The sequence below is a fragment of the Microcebus murinus genome, chromosome 9, assembly GCF_040939455.1.
Source record: "Microcebus murinus isolate Inina chromosome 9, M.murinus_Inina_mat1.0, whole genome shotgun sequence".
NCBI lineage: Eukaryota > Metazoa > Chordata > Mammalia > Primates > Cheirogaleidae > Microcebus > Microcebus murinus.
This window is the reverse complement of record NC_134112.1, coordinates 38,466,110-38,488,142: the sequence shown is the minus strand read 5'-3', so window position 1 is coordinate 38,488,142 and position 22,033 is coordinate 38,466,110. Positions and strand designations below refer to the sequence as shown.

General features: G+C 35.8%; 1 protein-coding gene across 1 annotated transcript in view; it reads right to left on the bottom strand.

The window, feature by feature from the left end:
- Window positions 1–22,033, bottom strand: part of THSD7A (thrombospondin type 1 domain containing 7A) — a 415,402-nt gene that overhangs the window by 138,143 nt on the left and 255,226 nt on the right. Inside the window, exons 5-6 of the mRNA XM_012757099.3 lie at window positions 20,743–20,898; window positions 19,062–19,274 (exon numbers count right to left, since the gene is read on the bottom strand). Of these exons, the coding sequence (XP_012612553.2) occupies window positions 19,062–19,274; window positions 20,743–20,898 (369 nt within the window). The remainder of the gene's footprint in view (window positions 1–19,061; window positions 19,275–20,742; window positions 20,899–22,033) is intronic.

Genomic DNA, 22,033 nt, shown 5'->3' with positions numbered 1-22,033 from the left:
TATGTTATATATTTCTATACAATTTGAATTCCAAAGAAGTAAAAGGATTAATATGGTTGATACACTGAAAGGCTTACTAATGGGGCTAACAAAGAAAAAATATTTCTAACTGGCAGTCACTTAGAGTAGCACAAATCCTGTCTCTAAGGTTAGTAACATGAATATCTCTCCTACAGAGATATTTACATAAAAATTAAAAGAAGTTAAGCTAACAAAAGGAGTGTAAATCCTCATTAACATTGGGCAGAGTTGGTCAATTCACATTCCAAAGGGAAAAGTAGTCTTCAGGAAAGGGTAGACTGTCTGATTGACCGTCACTGACTGTAACAAGTTTTTCTGAGATTGTTTAAACAGCCTTGAAAACAGCCTTGAAGTCTTCCTAGGCAGACAGACAAGACATGAGCATCCCCTATCTCAAGGAGAGATGACACCAAATGTCTCTCACTGTCAGGAAGAAAGAAGAAACCAATGCCTGTTATCAGCCTACTATGTGAGAGGCAGAAAAGGACAAACTCAGCAGTTTCTCAGCTGTCTTCTACAAAGGGATACAATCATAATCACCCTTACCCCTCCTCATTCTGCCCTAATAAAGACAGAGTCATTTGGACTTGGGACCAGTGCCTCTCTTTTGTTTTTCTTTCTGGCACTGTGCCCTCCTTTTCTTTGGAGAAGGAGTAAATAAACCTGATGCTTCTTTTTATCCTAATCACTGTCTGAGAATTCTTTCTACCATTGCACATGGACAGACTTCACACCCTAACACAAACTCAGATCCATTATCTCAGACATAGTCCAGACTAAAAGAAAAGTTACAGAAAATGGTGTGTTATTATGTAGTCACACATACTTTAATACAAAAGATACTTTATTAAGACCTAAAGATACATAACAAATCATTTTCAGTTCTATATTGATTTGTACATTGATGAACGGAGAATACACAAAGTTCAATGCATTATATAAAAACTATTCAATAGCAGAGTCATAACTAAAACTCTGGCTTTCTGATCCCTGATCTCTAAAAATAAAGCTTAAGCTTATATTAATATATTGACTTTTGCTTTTAGGTAAATGATTACTACATGAGAGATATAGGCACCATAAAATACAAGTATTAGCAAAAATCATACCACCTCATGCCTTTCCTTGAGAATTTCTTTGTTCTATATAACAAAATATTCACATCACTACTAAGAAAAATAAAGGAAACTTGACAAATAATGGAGGGATGGATATTAACTCTGGATAGAAAGATTATATGTGATGAAGATGTTAGTTTTTCCTGAATTCATTTAAAGTTTTCATTATCCCTGTCAAAAATTACCAAAAAAAGGTGAACTGGCAACTTGTAAAAATGAGTAATCATTTTAATTTTTTAAAAGTTCAAAATAGAGAAGGAAGAATAGTTTCATTAAATATTAGTAAATGGTCATACTATAGAAAAGTGGTCTGGTCTGGTGAAAGAATAGAATACATAGGAATAGGAAGATCAACAGACTAGAACATACTGTATAGGCTTACTTCATAGTAATTGCTAGAACTAACACATTTTACATACACAAAGCCATTTTTATTGTTCTCTACTCTTTCTTGTAGTCCTTTTAGGTCTTCTTTTTTGACTACTTCATTTTTATTTTTTTAGTACATACTATAGATAATTTTTTTCTATAAGAATCCACATTTTGGGTATTATTCCTTAGAATAGATTACTAGAAGTGGTATAGATTACCATATATGAGGTTTATAATATCTATTCTTAAACATTTTAAAGATAAAAATAATTTACATTTCCACCTCTTTGCTGTAAAAGTTTCTATTTCATAACACTGGATACTCTTTTTTAATGATTTTACTATATATACAGAGAAAAAGAGACATTGTCCCATCAATTTATACTTTTTTGTTCCAGTGTTCTCATATGTTTGGTAACCTCCTGTATCTCTTCTTACACAAATGGGATCCTGGTTCTGTTGTGGTGTTCAGAATCTAGCCCTACATGAAGGGTTGAATGCCAGTGTATTAGACAACTTCAGGAGGGTACCTTGCACCTTGCAGACATTGTACATGTATGACAATCTTGGTGTACCACTCCCCAGAATGAGAATTGGGCTCCTGGGCCCCATCATTCCTAGCACAACAAGGCTCGGTATCTTCTTGACTACTGGAACAGGTTTAAGACATGTACTGTTTTTAGATAAAGCATAAACATCACTCACATAGAATCACACTTTTGAGTGATTCAGTGAACCTTAAGTTGAAACTGACTCCCTTCAGGTGAATAATCTGTCTTTTTTTTTTTTTGAATGGTGCAACTTTACAAGACATGAATATTTAAGGTAGATAGAGGGGTGATTTGGTTGTGAAAATGTTTACAGTCTTTATACATGGCTCACCAGCCAGAAACAGCTCCATAGGGTCTGAACTCTCCAGGGAACTTTGAATAGTTCCAGAACTTGATTTTCCTTCTCTTAACACACATGGGCAAACCAGAATAATGGAATAATGGAAAACACTCTACATTAAAAGATTTATTGCTATTCTCTGCTATGAGAAAAGGTAAAAGTGGGAAGAAATCAACACATACTTAATTCAAGATGTACGGTTCATGCATACCCCAAATCAATGTGAAATACAATTCTGTAAAAAAAGAGTTCAAAAAATAAAGGTTCTTTATTTGTTCTTTTTCCTGAATTTGATTAAATGATTATGAAATTATTTTTAAAAGAAACAGCAGGGATCCTGCCTTGCCCTTCTTAATTTTAGCAGGAGATAAACACTTCCATTTTCTGGGGTGAAAGGCACATTCTTCATACACATTATCATGTTTTTTTGCATTTAATATTAACCTTTCTATTGACCAAAGCTACATTTTAAGCCATCAGCAAATCCATTTTAAAATGCTTCTATCAAATTAGAACAAGAGGATATTATACTGGGAACAAAGGTAAAGCTTTCCTTTATGACTCAAATGCAACTTTGATTTGTCATTTTCCCCTAACTACAATCAATAGATCATGCCTGAGTACTAAGCAGCACTGAATTTATTTAATTTAAATCCACTCTGCCAAGGAACAACATTATAAATGAATGTATTAAAAATACCACACAATACATAAATGCTATAATATTCTCCATGTGAAACTTAAAATATAAGAAGATGAATTTTTTATATTAAAAAGGTAAGAACAATCAGCAAGTTATCATTGTCAATAATGTCACAGATCAATTTCAGGAATATGAAGCTTAAATAACTTGCTATTTGTAAGTAACAGAATTAATACAATTGTACTATTATTTTTTCAAGTATTCCTGGCACATAAGACATATTTATAACTTACAGTTTTTTCTAATATTATTATGATATATCAATATTTCACACCCTTATGTAGATGTCAGAGGTGCATATAAAGCTCAGGTATAAATTTTCCCAATAATTAGAAAAGGTATTTTTACCTACACTGTTTTATATTTCAGGAATTCTATAAAATAAAGAAAAAAATAAAGTATGCAATATAACTTCTATCTTTACTTGCTAGATTATACTTATTTGGAACATTCCTTCTTTTTTTCAGTATGTGACAATCCAGAAAAGGTCTTTCACATAAAACAAAGACTCTCAGACATGTGGATATACATTCCCACATTCTAAATTTAATGTGTGACAGGAGAGCAAGAGAACATCAATAATACTGATTAAAAACAAATTTCACTGCGATAAAATTCTCAGGATTATTCCTAGATCAAATCTGTTTTACAGCCAAACAGAGTTCTTGGTTTAGTCTAAAGAAAGAGCAAGAACATCTGTCTCAACCTCCCTTCCTCCCTGCTGTGGTTGGAGTTCTACTTCTAAAATATCTGATTATGGCATTTCCCTACAGAACATTTTCAATTTCAGTAGAAAGAAACCATCTCCTGAACCTGTCTTAGCAATTCTTGCATGATCTGCAAAGATCATGGTCCCACCTACAAAGATTCATCTCCTCCAGTTTTCCAAATATACACTATGCAGTGACATGCCCAAATATTTGCAGATCCTCAGACATCTCAAGCTTTTTCACACCTCTGTGCCTTTGCCTAGCTATGCTTTTAGCTTAAAATATGCTGACTTCCTAAATAATTTTTATTTTTTCTTTGAGTTAACATGAGTTGTTTCCTTTTAAACCCTTTAGTGATCCTTCAAGGTGGAGTGTATACTTTACCTATTCTGCTCATTAGCATTCTAAACATTTCTCTAGTTTAGCACTTATTGCATTATATTAAAATTATTCGATGACATATTTTCCCATCTTCAACTATCGAGTGGGTGCTTGATGGGTAGGAGCTATCATCATTAATGTGGGTATCATGACAGGAACAGAGCAGGCTCAATGCCTGGAACATAACATGCAACCTATGGAATATAGCAAGTACAATAAATATGAAATGAAAAAATAAATGAGCCTAAGTAACAGACTCTTGGAAATCTAACCAATAAGAAAACCAATTTGTTTATAATGTTTAAATGTTGTTTATAAGATCAGAACTTATCTGGGAAGTTCTAGCTCTCTCATAGAGTGCATACTATAACCATTAAGACTAAATATGTAGAAGGCTCTCTGCATAAATTTTCTTATTTAAAAATTTTGACATAGCTCTGAATCAAAGTTGACATTTTGGAATTTTAATAAAAAATATCAAACATTTTGTGACATCATGTCATTTCTACCATGATCTCAGCAATGTCAAAGAGGTAGAAAAATATTTTAAAAAGAAAAATAATCATCTTGGAACAATAGTGTTGAAAAAATAAAAGATTTCTTGAGGCACTTTAGCCACTCTATCAACTCTCTCTTGGGCTACCTCTGCTTTGGTAAGGACAATTGGTATTTTCTTAATCTAACATTCAATGCTCTGCAGAGACAAAACAAGTCCCTAGAAGATGACTCTTCCAACTGCACCATCACTCTACACATTTTCTACTTAGAAATTTTCAGTAGTAATTAACTTGTTTGAAAAAACTATGTTAGGCCCTTCTTTAAGAAAATTCAGGGGTTTTATAGACATATTCTTAAGGAAAGTGGAGAGCAAATAATTGGTTATGGGTAAATTTTGGATGCATCTAAGAGTACAACCCTGAGTAGACACTCACTCAAAAAACAGGGACTTTCTAGTCTCTTTCTGTGTCACTTAGACCTCTTTTAGGATAAACACAATGAAGAGATTTTATTGGCTTTAATAATGGCTTCACATGAGGATAGATTTAATGGCTCAAATGATACCAACAAATACCTCCATCTCCCCTTTATGCCTTTTATATTATCAAATTTATGTAGTGACTGGGCAGCTCTAGTGTTTCCTTTATTTGTTTCTGCACAATCCCTTGGATGTACTCTCTCTTCTAGCCTGGACTGGGTGACATGTCCATCCTTAAAGCAATTTCTGTGGATAAGTAGGCAGAATACACTGACTGCCTTTGGTGGGAGGTGGGCTAAATCACAGCAAGCCTCAAGGGGTGGATGCATTCCTCAAAGAAAACTCAGAGGCACATTTTATAAGAGAAGAGAATAAATGAGTGTTGAGGAGGCAACCAACACATGTTTATATTAATCTTCTATAATTTTACATCAATATAGCAATTTCTTTCAATATAAGAGAAAAGATTTTAAAATTTTGCTAGTTAATTTACTTAATTCCCTACTTCCTTTTAGCCTATTAGCAAAACTGAAAGTTAAGAAAATGTACCTTATGAATCTTGTGGGTTTTTTATACCATATTCCCCATTTCAACAACAGGTGTCCTTTAGATATGAAATCTCAGATTGAGTATCACAGCTAAATAACATCTCTTCTCACTGAGTTTTTTGGAAGATTTATTATCCCTACCTCCCACTTAATGCGGTGCTAAGTGCAAGTGGTCTTGAAGGTCAAAGATTACCACAGCTTTCTTTTTATATTATATTTAATTGCAATTCCACAGAAATATTCTCTGATCTTATATAAATCAACTGAAGTCCAATTTATGACCATAGTCAATAACTTGTTCTTATCTTTCTAAGAAAAAAAGAAAACTACAATTCTTCTGCTGTGACACATTCACTATAGTACTTACATCATACAAATAAGAAATGTGCAATCCAAATTTACTCTAAAATTAATAACAGTTATAATAATTAATTTTCATAGATTCGGTCAAACTCATATAATCTTAGTTTTCTTCAAAAGACATTACCAGCTCAATGCTAATTTGGATCAATAGCATGTAACAAATAGAAAAGAGAAATGTCAATACAGAGATCTGTTTCTAGTGAAATAGGTGAAAAGATTTTTTATTATGAAATTTTACTATTATATACTTATAATTTTCCGATAGCTAATAGAATAGGCACTCATTTCTTTAAGGCCATAGATAAATGTGTTTTGAAAATAAGTATACTTATTTCATGAGTGTGTTATGAAAATAAATGAGATGGGCTACAAATCATATGATCAGTTATAAGTAAGTTATAACATTTTTATCCTTAATCAAGTAAAAATAAAAAAACAAATTAGAAAATCATTGTCCATAGCTAACTTTTTCACCACTGAACTCATCTTGGAGGAATAATAGCAACAACAAACACTTAATTAGAAATGTATTATGTGCCAGGAACAATTCTTAGCACTTAACACACATTAACTCATTTTTACCCCACAGCAATATGAACAGGTATTTGAACTACCTTGTTTCACACATGAGGAAACTGGGTCACAAAAATTTAAAGAACTTGCCAAAGAAAGTAGCAAAGTGAGCATGTGAACCTAGAGTTAATGTTATAATGACTGGTTTCTGGAAAACTGAATCTCAACAAAAATAGTCTAAAGATAAAATGCTCTGAGAGGAATCCCTCTGAAATCAGGTTTTTATGGCATTATCTATATTTATTTTTTTCTCCTTATGCAAATACAGTAGCTGTTTTGCTCCAGTGTACTGGGACTTGAGAGCAATGGAATTTAAAGGCATACTGAGATGTTAATAGGGTGTGCAATTTGGTGTCATGCTTTATCTGACATCTGGTAGGCAAAGTTTGAATTTGCAGTGAGGGCAATAACAAAAGTTTACTTAAGGAGAAATTTCTTGAAAAGATGTGATGTTTAGGGATAAAAGAAGGCAAGAAATTAGTGATGGATCAGAGATTTACTGACCATCTGTTATGTGGAGCATTGTGCTAGGAAAGGGGCATACAAAAATAAATATGATATGATCCCTATCCCATAGAAGGATTATTAGGGGACAGTAAACTATACATAACTATGATAAATTCAAAATTTCATAAAATGTGAAGTGGGATAATAAAAGGAGTGGCAGAAAAGATGACTGGTAACATGGGCAGGATAATATCAAGGAGGACATTCTATGATTTATGGAAGGACTTTATGCAGAAGCCAATTCGAAGACAGCAAGAAATTTTAAGCAGCTGAATGATGTGATCAAGGAAAGATACATAGCAGGATAGCTGTAATACCAGAGAAAGAAAAACCTGATCCCAGATGACCCCCCGCCCAAGTGTCCCAGTTCTTTACAATGAGTGCAATTCTTTTAGCACACTCCTCATCATTGTTGCAACCTTTGTCTAAGCCACATTCATCTCTCACCTGAATTACAGAGGAGCTGATAGCCTCCTTACTACTTCTCCTCTGCTCCCCTAAAGTTTAGTCTCAACAAAGCAATATGAGTCATTCTTCAAAAACCTAAGTCAGTTCTGATCACTTGTCTCAAACCCTCCAGTAGATTCCCATCTTGGTCAGAGTAAAGGCCAAAGCCCCTGAATGGTCTTATACCTCTGTAACTTCTCCAAACTCATCTCCCAATACACTCCCCTGAACTCACTCCACTCCAACACACTGGCCACCTTGTTGTTCCTCAAATATACAAAGCATTTCCTACCTCCTGGTCTTGCATTTAATGTTCCTTCTGCTCTGAATGCTCTCTTCTTACATTCTCATGGGGCTTTCTTTCCCATCTCCTTTATGTCTCTTCACAGATGTCACTCTATCAGCAGGATTGAATAAATTGTAGTTCTGTGAACTAGGTTGGAAAAACTGGAGAATAAACTGATTTTGGAGGAAGGATGATGAGTTTGAAGTTGGTATATAGTGAGTTTGAAATGCCAGGAGGGTTTGGTTGGGGCTTCTGGGTATAGCTCCATAGCAGAGAGTTGAAATGGAATATCAACATCTAAGAAAGGAGTAAAGAAAGAATATAGCATATAGGAAACAGAAGAAGTGACATGTGAAAGGTCAATATGTCCACAAATTCTGGTAAGGACCTCTCATCAAAAGGTATAATCTATTCCACTATCCCTTGAGTCTAGTTGACATTAAGACTTGCTTTGACTCACAGAATGTAGCAGAAGTGACCTTATGAGAGTTCCAGAACTCTCATAAGCGGCCTTGGGTACATTTAACCACTTGGGTACAAGCTTGACTATACTCGATAGCCACAGATGAATGTGCACAGCGACTTTAGCCGACAGCCGTGATATGACATGACTTTTCTAATTTTTCATTTATCAAAATAAAATTGTGAACATTTAAAAATAATGTAATAAAATATATATGTATATGTTACCTATTCTGATATTTACATTACAAGTTAAAGCTGCCTATAAAGTAAAACAAGCTTTCAGTGCTTTAAAGCTTTCCTCACCCCTCATCGCACAAGAGCAAAACAGATTCGTCGTTAATGCACAGCACAGACTATCGTGGGGACTGTGAGTGCCAGCTGTGGGCAAGGTTTCACAATCAGCAGAATTGTGAAAACACTAAAACAAAGAAACAAACAAAGACAAAAAAAATATATTATTAAGTTTGAGGCAGTTTGTTGTGTAGTATACATAGCTGGGACAGAACTTAGTACCTAGAAAGGAGATGCTATTTTATCAAAAACCTAAAACAAGTAAGTAGCATTGGCTTTGAGACTTGGGATGGGTAAATGCTGAAAAATGGGTGAGAAGATTGTTAGTGAAGGATAGAGACAAAGAGTCTTATGTAGTGACAGAAAAATTGGCAAACTGTTTCTTGTGGAAAGTTGCATGATAAAAAATGTATCTAATGAACATGATGACCTAGATAAGGAGATTCCAGGAAAAATGTTTGAAAATGTCCATTTATTTTTTTTAACCTGAGAATGACATTCTATAGGAAAAGAATGAAACTAGAGAAGAAATAATTCAATATGAATTGGAATTTAGAGGATGTCTAAGCTGAAATAGAAATATAAGCTGAAATGGAAAATTATTTCTCATCGTTTTTACTTCTCTGAGAAGAAGATTTCAGAGTTCCAAATGGCCTAAGGTAAGAGTCAAATCTAGGATCTAGTTAATAATTCTCTGATAACGCCACAGAGAGATTTAAGTGATCCCTATTAATAGAAAACTCTCTCAGCTAGACAGAAGGACTTACAAGAATCTTAGAGGTATTTTACACAGCAGCCTCACATGTGGCCCAAAGTAAAAAGAGGCTTGTTTAAAAGCAGTCATAGATATGGCTTTTGGGGAATAGAGTGACTTCCAATGAGATTCATAGGAAACTCAAAACATTTTAAGAGTGCTGTATTGATAAAACTCTGCCAATTTAGACTTAGAGAAAGACAGACAGTTCAAATGAAAAAAAAAATGGCTTCTGGCCTCTCTAATTTCTATGGGCAAGAGGCACACTGAGAAAGTTTTAGCTACAAACATGAACCATTTCTTATGGAAAAAGAAAGACACTTTAGGGGAAAATTCAAGAGCCCAGAATGATGAGCAAAGAGTCAAGGTAAACAATAAACCAAGGAACCACTCCCAGAGAACAAAAGTACATTCATATCAAAGAAATTTCCCTATCCCTGGTATAAGGTGAACAGGCTGGATTTCATAATTGATACAAGCCAGAAATTACTGATTACTTCCCACTTTTTCTTATTTTTGAATGAGAGATTCTATTCTGATTTTCCAGTCCCTGTCACATCATTGTACGTGTGGAAAGAATTAGCGGAAGACACCTTGTGTTTTTAGTTCACAGGCCTCTGATTCAAGAGTATTCACGCCCAAATGGCTATTCCAGAGGGGCTGCATCCATATTCAAAACAGATACAAATCATGAGATAGTGAACTTTAAGCCTGATGACTGAATTGCAAGGGAATTTTTGGTGGTCTTTAGTGGGGTATGGGTGCATTTTGTATGTAGGAGGGGTGAAAATAACCGTGACCAGAGAATAGACTATAGTGAATTAAATTGTTTGCCATAATTCTTTGCAATGTCTCCCAACAAGAGATAGAGTCTATTTCCCTGCCTATTAAATCTGTATTGTCACTGTGACTTGCTTTGACCAATAAAACATGGCAGAAGTGATATTCTGTGAGCACAAGAGGACTTCCAGCTTCGGTTTTGTCCTCTTGAAGTAATGCCCTAAAATCAAGATAAGCTGTTCTGCCTTGTTGGAAGATAAGAGCCCATTTGGAGAAGTACCAACGCACCTCAGCACCAACCACCAAATAGGCAGGGAGGCCATTTTGGACCTTCTAGCCATAGCCAAACCTCTACAAGAGAGCTCAGGTAAAAACTGAATAAGACCTTCCCCAAATCAAGTGGAATCCTCATGATTTCAGCCTCATGATTTCAGTTAGTATCTCAGTCACTGCATTTTGAGGTGGTTTGTTACCCAGCAATAGTTATGATAATGTGGTCTGGGAGGTAGAAAGAGAATCAAGAATGTAGAATCAATGAAGTCCTGGGAAGACAAAGTCTTGCAGAGGAAGTAGATAAAAAGAGAAGCAGAAAACAAGGGGTTGGATAATGTAAGAAACGAGATTCATCTGTTGAGTTTAATAATTAAACTCCTGCCTGATTTGCCTGAAAGGTGTGGTTTTGTCCATACTGGCTTTTCATGACCCAGATATGAGAATACGGGCTGCTCTGGCTTGTGTTCAGGCACCTCATCACCTACAACAAAGTAAAAGGCTGCTTTATATTTGCCATTTGAAATGGTAGCTAATGCTCAATGGGGAATTTATATCATTAAGTGGTAAACAAACAATTATTTCCTTAATTTTTATTTGAAGTTCCTGCAAAATATATCTTATTTTTAAAAATAAAAAATAAAATTCTTCATGTTAAAATCCTATACTTTGCTACAACATTGCTATTCAAAAGAACATTGGCTTAATCCTGATGCTTTCCTTAACAACAAAAAATAATTTTTATTAAAAATATAATATTCAGACACTACACACACACAGAGGTGACAGATCAGCATGTCTGTTGCCAGATTTTTTAAGTTTAAAATAAAATTGTGATTACTATAAACCAACACTGAAGAATAACCAATCGCCTTACGTGTTCTAAACGGCTATAATGACTTTCATCTTGACAACAAATTTAATAGAGAATCTCAACCCAATTATGGGAAACAAACTCCTACCAACAGTGTTAGATGATCCTAATTGTAAGTAAGAGACCTTAGATTTAAGCATAATATCCAACCTAATTATATTTCAAACACATTAAATGGCATAGAATTCTACATGAAGGAAACTTCTTAGTTGATTTATTGCTTAAATTATGGAAAAACAATTCAGTTATAGAACGTATTCCTGCATTTAAAAGAACAGTTTTTCCACATAATGGCTGTGTAATTTCTGTTAAGAAGTAGATTCCAATTCCAGAGAATGATCATGCATTTGAGATTGTATTCACATCTATAGAAATAGACATTTGAATTGATCTGAACTCATAGTTCTCAGCAAAGTTTTAGAAGCAAATCTTAATTAGTTGAGGTTTCATTCTATATTTAAATATATTTTAATTAAGTTTTTACCACTCTCCCTTGCATATTATGATGTTTTTGTCCATCACTGATAAACAATTATGATAAGATATAGTAAAAAATGTATTCCCCTGATAGAAAGGAGAAAAAATATTTATAAATGTACTCTTCAATTTTAAGATTTTGAAAAGATATTCTAACATTTTAAAATATTAACCAATCTCAATATCTGCTGTTTTCAGGTTTTCCAGCCTTCTTTAAGTTCCTTTTTCATTAAAATTCAAATAGGATTGTTTAAATTCCATCGGGGAATCCAGGAACCTTCTAAGTAAGCAGTAGACTCTCTCAGCCTTTTATTTTTCTCAAGGATTTTCATGGAGCTGATGTTTCTTATAGTAATTATGGTTCCAATTTTTTGCCTACTCTGTCCCAAAATTTATCCATCATTCCTAAGGTGATCATATCACTCCTTAGTCAAATCAGGACACTTTTGAGAAAAGGGGTGCTATTAATAATGACCACAAGAAAAGAGTACTATCCTGAACAAACCTTTAAGTCTGAATTACTTATTTCATACCAAATGATATTTCTAGCTAGCTGTGGCCCTCCTCAAACTTTTTCTTTCTTCCTTAAGATCCTTACTCTCACTTCTCCTAGACCCTTCTCACATCCTCCATTACTATTTCCAAATTCTTACCCATCTCCCCATACTGCCAGAGGTAACTGAAAAATCCTATTTTATTTTACAGAACAACTCAGCTCTTCTTCTTTTGTTATTATGAAGGCAATGTAGACAATACCACACATTTGCCAACCCAAATGCCACATCAAAGCATTTTCCTAAACTGGAAAACTGCATATTTACATGGGCAGTCCTCTTAGTATAGAAAACAATATAATCAGGTTTTAGGTTTGTTTTAGTTTATCCAATTTTTATACTCCTTCCCTGTAGGGGACTGACATATATTTTCCTAGTTTAAGAATTAAAGTTAGTGAGTAATGTACATGTTCTGCCCAGAGCCTTTGAAAATAATCTGTTCTGGACAGGCTCCCTGTGATAAACAAAGGTGTTGCCTAGAGGCATAACAAAGGACCTGAGCTGCAACTAGCAAGAGCAGCGCGGCCCCACGGCATTGGGGGTCTGGAAGCCACATGATAAACATATTGTTCCTGTGATTGCTGTGTACACCCTATAAGATGGCTGGTTAGTCAATGACGGGTAAGACCCCTCAAGGGAGGGGCGACCTAAGCCAGGCACAGATGCCAGGGTTCAGCAGAAGATCTTAGGGGGTCACCCTAAGAGAAACTGGGGATGAGAAATGGCCCCTGTGGCTCACCTTGCCCATCCTTGCTAATCTCGGTCCTTTATCTATGCCTAGTGCCTAGAGCAACCACCTTGAGATTCTGAGTCAGGGGACGTCTGCTTCCCTAAGGCTATTCCAGAATTTATGGCCATTGCTGCAATGCCTGGGTGGTTATGTACAAGGAACTAACTTTAATTTTCTAGGGTATAAAAATAAAACTGACCCAGTGTATTATTACTCGAGTCAACCGTCTGTATGTGTGTCTGTGTTTTTCTTTGTGTTTTGCGCGTTTGTGTTTTATGTTCTGTGTTCATCTTCCATCCTGTAAATGGGCCAGGACACTTCCCACTATAACTGGCTCTCTTCCTGTAATGGACAGTGTTGCTGGCCAACTTGGATTTCCTGGGATCCCTTTTACAGGATCTTTGCACCAATTTCTCACAGTCTGCCACTAAAGCTTCATTCCTGACCTTCGGCTGATTGGCCTTGGACTCTAGAGTTGTCTAGCCATCATTGAGACCTGGATATTTCTGAGACTGACCTCCTCCTTCCAGCTAGCAGCTGTGGGCCAATAATTGGCTTGAGAATATAAGTGTCCAGCCCTTTTATTTCTATAATCACAATCTTTGAGGTTTAATTTGCACTCCAGAGTGCCTGACCTAATTAGACTGAGTCTACAACTTCATTTTTTTTTTTTTTCTGTGCAGAAAAGAGTCAACATAGCAGGCCTGAGACTGTCATCCTTAAATAGTCTTACTCACAAGGGTAGTGTTTGGCTTGCATCTGGGTATTTGAATTTTTGGAGGGCGCCACCATTCTCTAAATGAAAATAATGGTTCGCTGGGCTTAAAGTGTTGGTATTGATAATGTACTTTAGGCTGAATATCTGCTTTTCTTCTGGGAGGCTGGAATTTTCCTATGTGCTAGGAAAGGGTGACTACATGGCTGACTGCCAGTATAAGCCCTGGACTCCTAGCTCAGTGGGCTTCTCTGGTAGACAGCACCGTACTTGTGTTATTACAATTCATTGGTGGAAAAATTAAGCACATCCTGTGTGACTCCACTGGGAGAGGGCTCTTGGAAGCTTGTGCATGGTTTCCTCTGGACTTTGGCCCACATGCATTTTTCTTTTGCTGATTTTGTTTCGTACCCTTTCATTGTAATAAATCATAGCCATTGGTTCAACCATATACTGAATCCTGCAAATCTTCCTAGTGAATCTCTGAACCTGGAAGTAGTTTTAGGATCCCAAGACACACTCTCCTTTCTCTATTTTGCTTTTTTACTCTCCTTTCTCTTTCTTCTGGGAGCACATGCTTAATGAACTACATGCATCCTAATCCTTGACCTGGCCTATGCTTCTGGGGGAACCTACAAATACTCTGAATCAGTCAAAATATTAGTCTCAACCACAAGTTCTATAATTTCTTTCTATTCCAGGCACACTTTGCTCCCCATCCTCTATTGCCTGTCTCTCCTTTCTCTGAACCTCTCCAAACTATTACTTTTTTTTTTTTTTTTTTTTTTTGAGATAGAGTCTCACTTTTGTTGCCCTGGCTAGAGTGAGTGCTGTGGCGTCAGCCTAGCTCACAGCAACCTCAAACTCCTGGGCTCAAGCGATCCTCTTGCCTCAGCCTCCCAAGTAGCTGGGACTACAGGCATGCACCACCATGCCCAGCTAATTTTTTGTATATATATTTTTAGTTGGTCAATTAATTTCTTTCTATTTTTAGTAGAGACGGGGTCTCGCTTAGGATGGTTTCGAACTGCCAACCTCGAGCAATCCGCCCGCCTCGGCCTCCCAGAGTGCTAGGATTACAGGCGTGAGCCACCGCGCCCGGCCCAAACTATTACTTTTTAATAAATATATATTTGGACAGATTAATTCAGTATTTATACAGTTTATAAATTGCATACAAATTGTACTACAAGGCTTAAAATACAGACTATCTTACTCCATTTCTCTCCACACCGAGTCTTGTTCTCCAGTGGTAAAAACTTCCAATATTTTTAGGTGTTTATTCCAGTATTTACCTCAAGATATTGAAATGATATGCCCTATATTCCTCTTAATGCTTACAACATGGGAACAAAGAGTATGTTATAAAGTACGTAGGAAAGAAATATTCAAGTCTTTTCTTTCCTTTACTCATATGTGGAAATATATCATTTCCTATCCATTCCATCCATTCCAGAAGGAAGAGAAATCAGTGGTAAAAATGTCAGAAAAGTTAAGCAGTTCCATGACAAGTCAGTGCCCTGGATATTAAAGTCATTGTCCCCCAAGCGTTTTCACAGTCAGTTCTCTTGGTACTCTGATGCTATGCAGAAATAGTTCTCAAAAGAGGCAGAAAAACTTGCTATAAAGGCTTGCTCCAATGCTCATCTCAACAAGTTCTTAATCACAGATCTTTAGTGCTAATAGAATCCAGCCAGTTTGCTGTGGTGCTGAGAGTCTTCGGATAACACTTATTCCCATTCAAGAACGGCACAATACACACTGATGGCCCCAGCCGGTGACCCTCATTACTCTCCCTACTGTACCATTAACAACTGTGTAATGATGAATTGTTGTAGTGACTTACTTTCATAGAAATATTTTTTGGTTTCATAAAAATCTAGGTCAAGTAGAAAGTGAGCTGTGCATGTTAATATCATCAGTTATAGATCAACTTCTGCAGCTCAGAAGTGCATGCATTTGAATCTACTGAGGTCCACTGCTTTACAAAATAACACAGAAAACGAAATAACAAAATTGAGTTTTTGAAATTCACGTGGAAAAGTGTCAATACTCTGGTATCTGAAATACAGTACATGATAAGGAAATACGGATGGCATCATTTGTTTATTTTTGTTGACCTATATTTGGTTTACAGTCTCAAGTAATAAATAAGACAATATGTTTTCTTTTTCCCATCTCCAGCCTAAAGCCTTGCTTCATTCAGCCTCTAACCAACCAATTTAAGAAACAAAATACACTTGCCTCTCCAAATTCACACCTTTAAATAAAACACCCAAATATCACAAAAAAATTAAATAGAGCGGCTTTGAGGTGTTCTCATAGGTCTAAAATCCTCTAGGATTCCCCCAGTCCCCACACTTCTAGAGTAAGTCCTGCATTTGTGCTCAGAGATCTGGAAGTGCTTTTCTGATGAGCTTTAAATTTTATGCAATATTTTTTCTATTACACATAAAATGTTTATCTCTTTTTGGAGAATCTAATTGTCTTTTAAACTCTCTTTTGTTTTGCAATTCAGTTCCACTCCCCTGTCTGTCAGGGAATTCTACGTAAAGCTCCTCCTGAGGGCTCTTACAACCTTTCCCAACCCTGCTCCTTAGAAGGCACCAGCAAAGATGAGTGGCAGCAAGAAATCCTAATGATCTCTGGAAGCCTGGACAAAGACTATTTCAGAAAAAAAAAAATAGAAATTTTAAATGCTTTGAGGCCATTAACACAGTTGTGAAATTTGTGAGAAACGTGGGAGAAAAAGATGTCTTTTTACTATTTGCGAGGTTCACGGGCTCTAATTCTTCATGTCCCTAGTGGAGCTTTAACTTAATTATAAAACAAAATCTATAGCCGCAGCCCAGGCCTAGAGGTAGAGTCTGTACAACTAATCAACTTTAATCCCCTAGGCCCACTTTAATTACAAAACAACATTTGGTGCAGCTGCTAAACACTTACCAGGTGACCACATGATAATATTGGAGTGGTATTTATAAGTCTCCAGCTTTTGCTCTTATTCTACCAGCATAATTATGTCTCAGTTATATACAAATTTGAACAGGCTCTAGGATTTATCAGCAAAAATAATTTTCTTGATTTTATAGACCCCTGTAGTTGAGCCAGTTAAAGTATTAAATTGCACTACAACTAATTAATATCAGGAGATCAAAATTTAATGGTAGAAAGAGATGTACCAGTAAGGGACAGTAACAACAAACTGAATATCAGTTTTGCACACTTACCTGCTTTTAGTTCATGCTGTTTGTGAGGCAAAGTGAAACCAGCTTATGTGTATTGTGAGTTATCACTTTGCTTTTTAGGTTTTAACATATATTACTTTCCAAGACAACTAGATATATCTAATTCATACCTCTGCTTGATTTTTAGTGTTTCCTAAGACAAGTTAGGAGGCCATTATTTGTGTTACAAAATAATGCTTACTTTACAAAATTATAATAAACCACTACTTTTTAAAGAGCTATATAAAATATACTCAATTTGCACAAATATCCAGGAAGATCAGTGTACTAAGTGAACTAGATGTGATTTTTCACTGGACAACACTGAGGCAGAAGTTCCATGTACAATGAACTTTGCACTTTAGCTTTTTGCTTCATTCAAATATACTTTTACAATACCTGGGGCCCTAATTCCTCTGTTGGTCTATAGAAGGATGAAAAAAATATTTGAATTGAGGAAAAAACATCAAGAAGTGCTATCACTAAGGGACTTAAATATTACCCTTTACTGTTTTTTTTTACAGCAATTCAAAAGATAAAAATATAGATTACTGTCTAATCCGAATAACAATTTGAAGTGTGAGTAAAAGAGAAAGACAATGTGCTTCTTTTGCTTTATTTTCTTTGATGCCAGGCTTTGAGTGTTACTTTCAATTTCTTTTCTTTCTCTTTAGTGTAGAACAGGGAAAATCTAAAGAGAGGGTATATCATAGCTGATTATACCACCACAGAATAAAGCAGAATACATAAAGTCATCATAAACAATCGGGAGCAATATTGTTTCACATTTCACATTTCAACCTCAAATGCTGGTTCAGATTTCAACTACTACTGTCCTGCATGACTTTTCTTGGACCCTGGACAAAGACAAAAGCTAATTTCTCAGTAATAGCAGTGCCTGTCAGTCTTCCGCCCCAGAGAGTATCTTTCTTTACGACTAAACGGTGACTGAGTCACAGGAGGAAACAATTCTGCTTGCTGGAAGAAAATAGAATGGAAGGAATTATGACAGTTACCAGATGTTGTAGTACCCCTGAGGGGGCACCAGAATGTTTCTGCATATGCTGTAAACAGCACAAACTGTCAAACCATGGGACCCTGGGGTTTAGTGCTCATGCTTCTCTGAAGTGCAGAGTCATAGGATTCGAGAGTTAGAAGCAACCTTAGAGATGATCTTGTCCAGAGGCTTTAAACTGTGTCGGGGGAGTCCTGTGGTTCCTAAGTATGACTCAGGGATTGCTAAGGAGTATAGGGTTCTCCCCCAAACAGTATCAGCACTCTTAGGAAGAATGTAAAATCTTATAACAGAGCTTACATCAAGACGGTGTATTTTTTTTTTTTTCAAACAAAAATTAGTTGTTAAAAGTCCTAGGTAACTTATGTGGTTGGGGAAAAGAACCTTGTGGAAAACCATCATCCATTGAATGGTTCCATGATATTCCTATAGAGGAGCCCCCTAGAGAGCAGGAGAAGGTTGATTCGGGAATTCAAGGCTGTGATAAGCCTCATGGCTTGTGAGCCTGGAAATTAAATAATACCACTAAGACACAGAATCAGGGAGGAAAAAAAAGACTTCTAGAGTCAAGTAGTCAAGTCAACCAACAATTACCATCCTTCTTTAGTTACATTTTATTTTCTGGGACAAATTAAAAAACATGTATCTCTTAGAAAAATGTTACCTTTTCTTATTATTTTTAAATTCGGCAATTTAGTACATTCTTTCCCTTATGATGATTTAATTCTTATTCTACTTTACCTGTTCAGTTTTCAAATGAAAATATATCCTGTGACTGTTCCTGGAACCTCTCCAGTGCCACCATTAGAGTGTGTGTGTGTGTGTGTGTGTGAGAGAGAGAGAGAGAGAGAGAGAGAGAGAGAGAGAGAGAGAGAGAGAGAGAAGTAGCAATTTCTGTTTGTAAATGGAACCAGTCGTGATGAGAGAAGACACAAGATTTTTATATAAGGGCAAAGCATATCTCCAGGCTTAAACAGACATTCATAAAAATGCAATAGATATATCTGTCTCACCATCACTGTTGATGCACACAACCTCTTGAACTTGTGTGCCTGGACCACACTCTTTTCCATTATCTGGTTCACAGTCTCCGAGCCTCACTGCTTTCCAGTCATAGCAGGACGGCTCTTCACAGGGAATGGCTTCCAGTAAGTGAGGGCAGTTTCCAGTCCCCCCAGAGCCTCCAGTGGGCTCATTGGTAATGCGCCGCTTCCTCAGTTTGAAGCCTATATTATTGGGGAGAGAAAGCATTTATTGTTACTGTCAGGGCTTGGTATTTTAGAAAGCAGGATGAAACTCCAGAGTGAAAGTTGGAAAGAGTAGAGGTAGATGTCATATATGTTTTGAATCACTGGTGGACTCCCAAACTCTAGCTAAATGTGAGGTCTTAAGCCATTTATTAAATGAATAAATGAATGGATGAATGAACAGAAATGTAAAAGGAAGGACTTTGGTTTTAGCTTATTACAGTAAAGAGAAGGCAAGAAGTGCCATGTAACTCCAATTTCCTTTGTAGGGCCGATGGATGCGGGGAAACAGAAATAGAGATAGAGATGGATTTGATCTATTTGGCAAGCCTATAGTTATAGAATATTCAAAGAAACAATGAAATCTCAAACTATTCAGAAATATTCATGGCCAGATGAAAGTGTTATTATTTTTAATTCTTCAGCATGGTCACATGATTGACTTTGGAAAAGGAAACTTTGAGAAGTTAGATGGTTCCAAAGAAACTGTCTCTTTGAGCCTCAGTTGATTTTAGACTCTTTGGAAATTTGAATTAGGGACATAAACCATCTGGACTCCAATCTGGAGTATTCAAATTCTGCTCTGTGCTTTAATAGTACCTAAGTGTTGCCCTTCTTGGCAATATGTAACAAACTTAATAAGTCTGTTTACTGCTGTATGAACACACTAGAATCACTAGAAGACTGCCCTTTAAAAGAAAATAGAAAACATTTTCAATTGCAAGAAAGATCATGTGCAAATTAGCCCATCATGTCCACCATGAAGTCAACCACTACATTTTTTCCACTCCTCCTAGACATATCATTTGCATCATAAAAGTAAGCAAGTTTTTAAAATTTTGCCTTTGAAGTAATAAGGAGCTCTATTTATTGGGCACTAGCTATGGGATAGGCACTGAATTTCATGCTTTATGTTTACTATCTCATTGATACTTTAGAGACAATCTGGGTGGCAGATATTCCTACACCACTTTAACATATAAGAGGACAAAGATTTAGATAAGCTATTAATAATTATATTATCTAAACAGCAAGGGACAGAGTAGGTTTTCCATTCCAGACCAGTCTTATACCACAGCTCATCTTAACCACTGCACTAAACTGCCTCAGATGTTCTCCATCGTGTTGTCTAAATTAACAAATATTTTGTCTATGTTCTTCCATTTATTTTTTTTATTTGTATACATTTAAGGGTTACATGTGCAATTTTGTTACGTGCATAGATTGCACAGTGGTCAAGTTAAGACTTTTGGAGTATCCATTGCCCAAATAATATACATTGTACCCATTAAGTAATTATTCATCTTTTGAAATCAATACTCCTTAGCCAGTATGGAAAACATCACAAATGAATAATTACAAAGAACACAGAACAGCATTTTTAAAATAACTCACAGTTTGACTCAATTGATAGAAATTTCATGTATGTCATATTAATATTACATACCTTTTTTGCCTTGCTGGTCATTACAGTTTTCATAAGTACAAGGTCCCCAAGCTGACCAAGGTGAAACCTCACATTCAATTGGACAAGGAATGTGGCACAGCTGTGTAGTATTAGGGACAGGGCCAGTGCATAATTTCAAGTCCACTGGTTTTGAGGCTGTTTGGAGAAAAATACAAACATCTTTAAGAATGAAACACAAGGAAAATATTATGGTCAACGATATGATTTTTCTGTATGGAGAAGCAAAATGCTTAAAGAAGTGGAAGTGCCACCATGACAGCATTCCAATGCTTCTCAGCTACATCCTGAGAATAAAAACAGAAGGAGTGGGCAAAAAAGAATGAACAGAATAGTATAGTCAAAGGAAACTGGAGAAGTCTTACAAATTACTTGACTGCCACTTTTACCAATAATTAAGCCACGCAATTAATAATACAGAATGTAACTTCCTAGTCAGTAAAATAATCCTTAAGGCTATCTCCAAAATGCTACAGTTAGATTCCAAGAAATTCAAATATGCTTTAGAAGACTGAAAATAATAGGAGGGGGACCACAGCTTTAATTTACACAGAAAAAATGTCCACCGAGTGGCTTCTGGTGGAGCACTCTCCTGTCCCTTTGGTCTATAGTTGTTGAGAGGTACCAAGTGCACATGATGAGAGGAGAGCTCGAGTGGGCACTATGCTCTCTACCTCCAGCTGCGTGACTCACTCAATTCTTTCTAGAACTTTTAAAGAATACATTATCTGCATAAGTGGCCCCAAACTAAGAATTACTAAAGAGACTAATTTATATGTTTGTTCATAAATTGACCAATGAACTATGAAGAATATTGTTGGTTCTTGCTTCTCCTCTTTTCTCATTTTTACACCTACAGTTTGGCTCACATATATTTGACATTAATATCAAGATATACTCATAGTTCTGGACATAGAACTGGTTACAAATGACTAAGTGAGGAAGATATTTAAAACTATTTAGACAGTATAAGACAATCAAATTTAGTTGTATATCATCTATCTATCTATATCCATATCCTAATAGCTATAGTTACTTTTGTTGTAAAGAAAATTTAACAAGTAATTGTCTTGGTCACACATTACCTTGAATAAAACCTAGTTATTGTTTCACTCTGGTAATTTGGAGAGCTCATGCTTATAGAATAAAGAACTTAAGTAATGAAGGCTTAGGTATTTCTTATTCTCCTACATAAAAAGACTTTCAAATTCCAATTGCACAGGATTGCTCACAGAGAAATTAAAATATTTTAAACTATGTCATCGTAACTTTA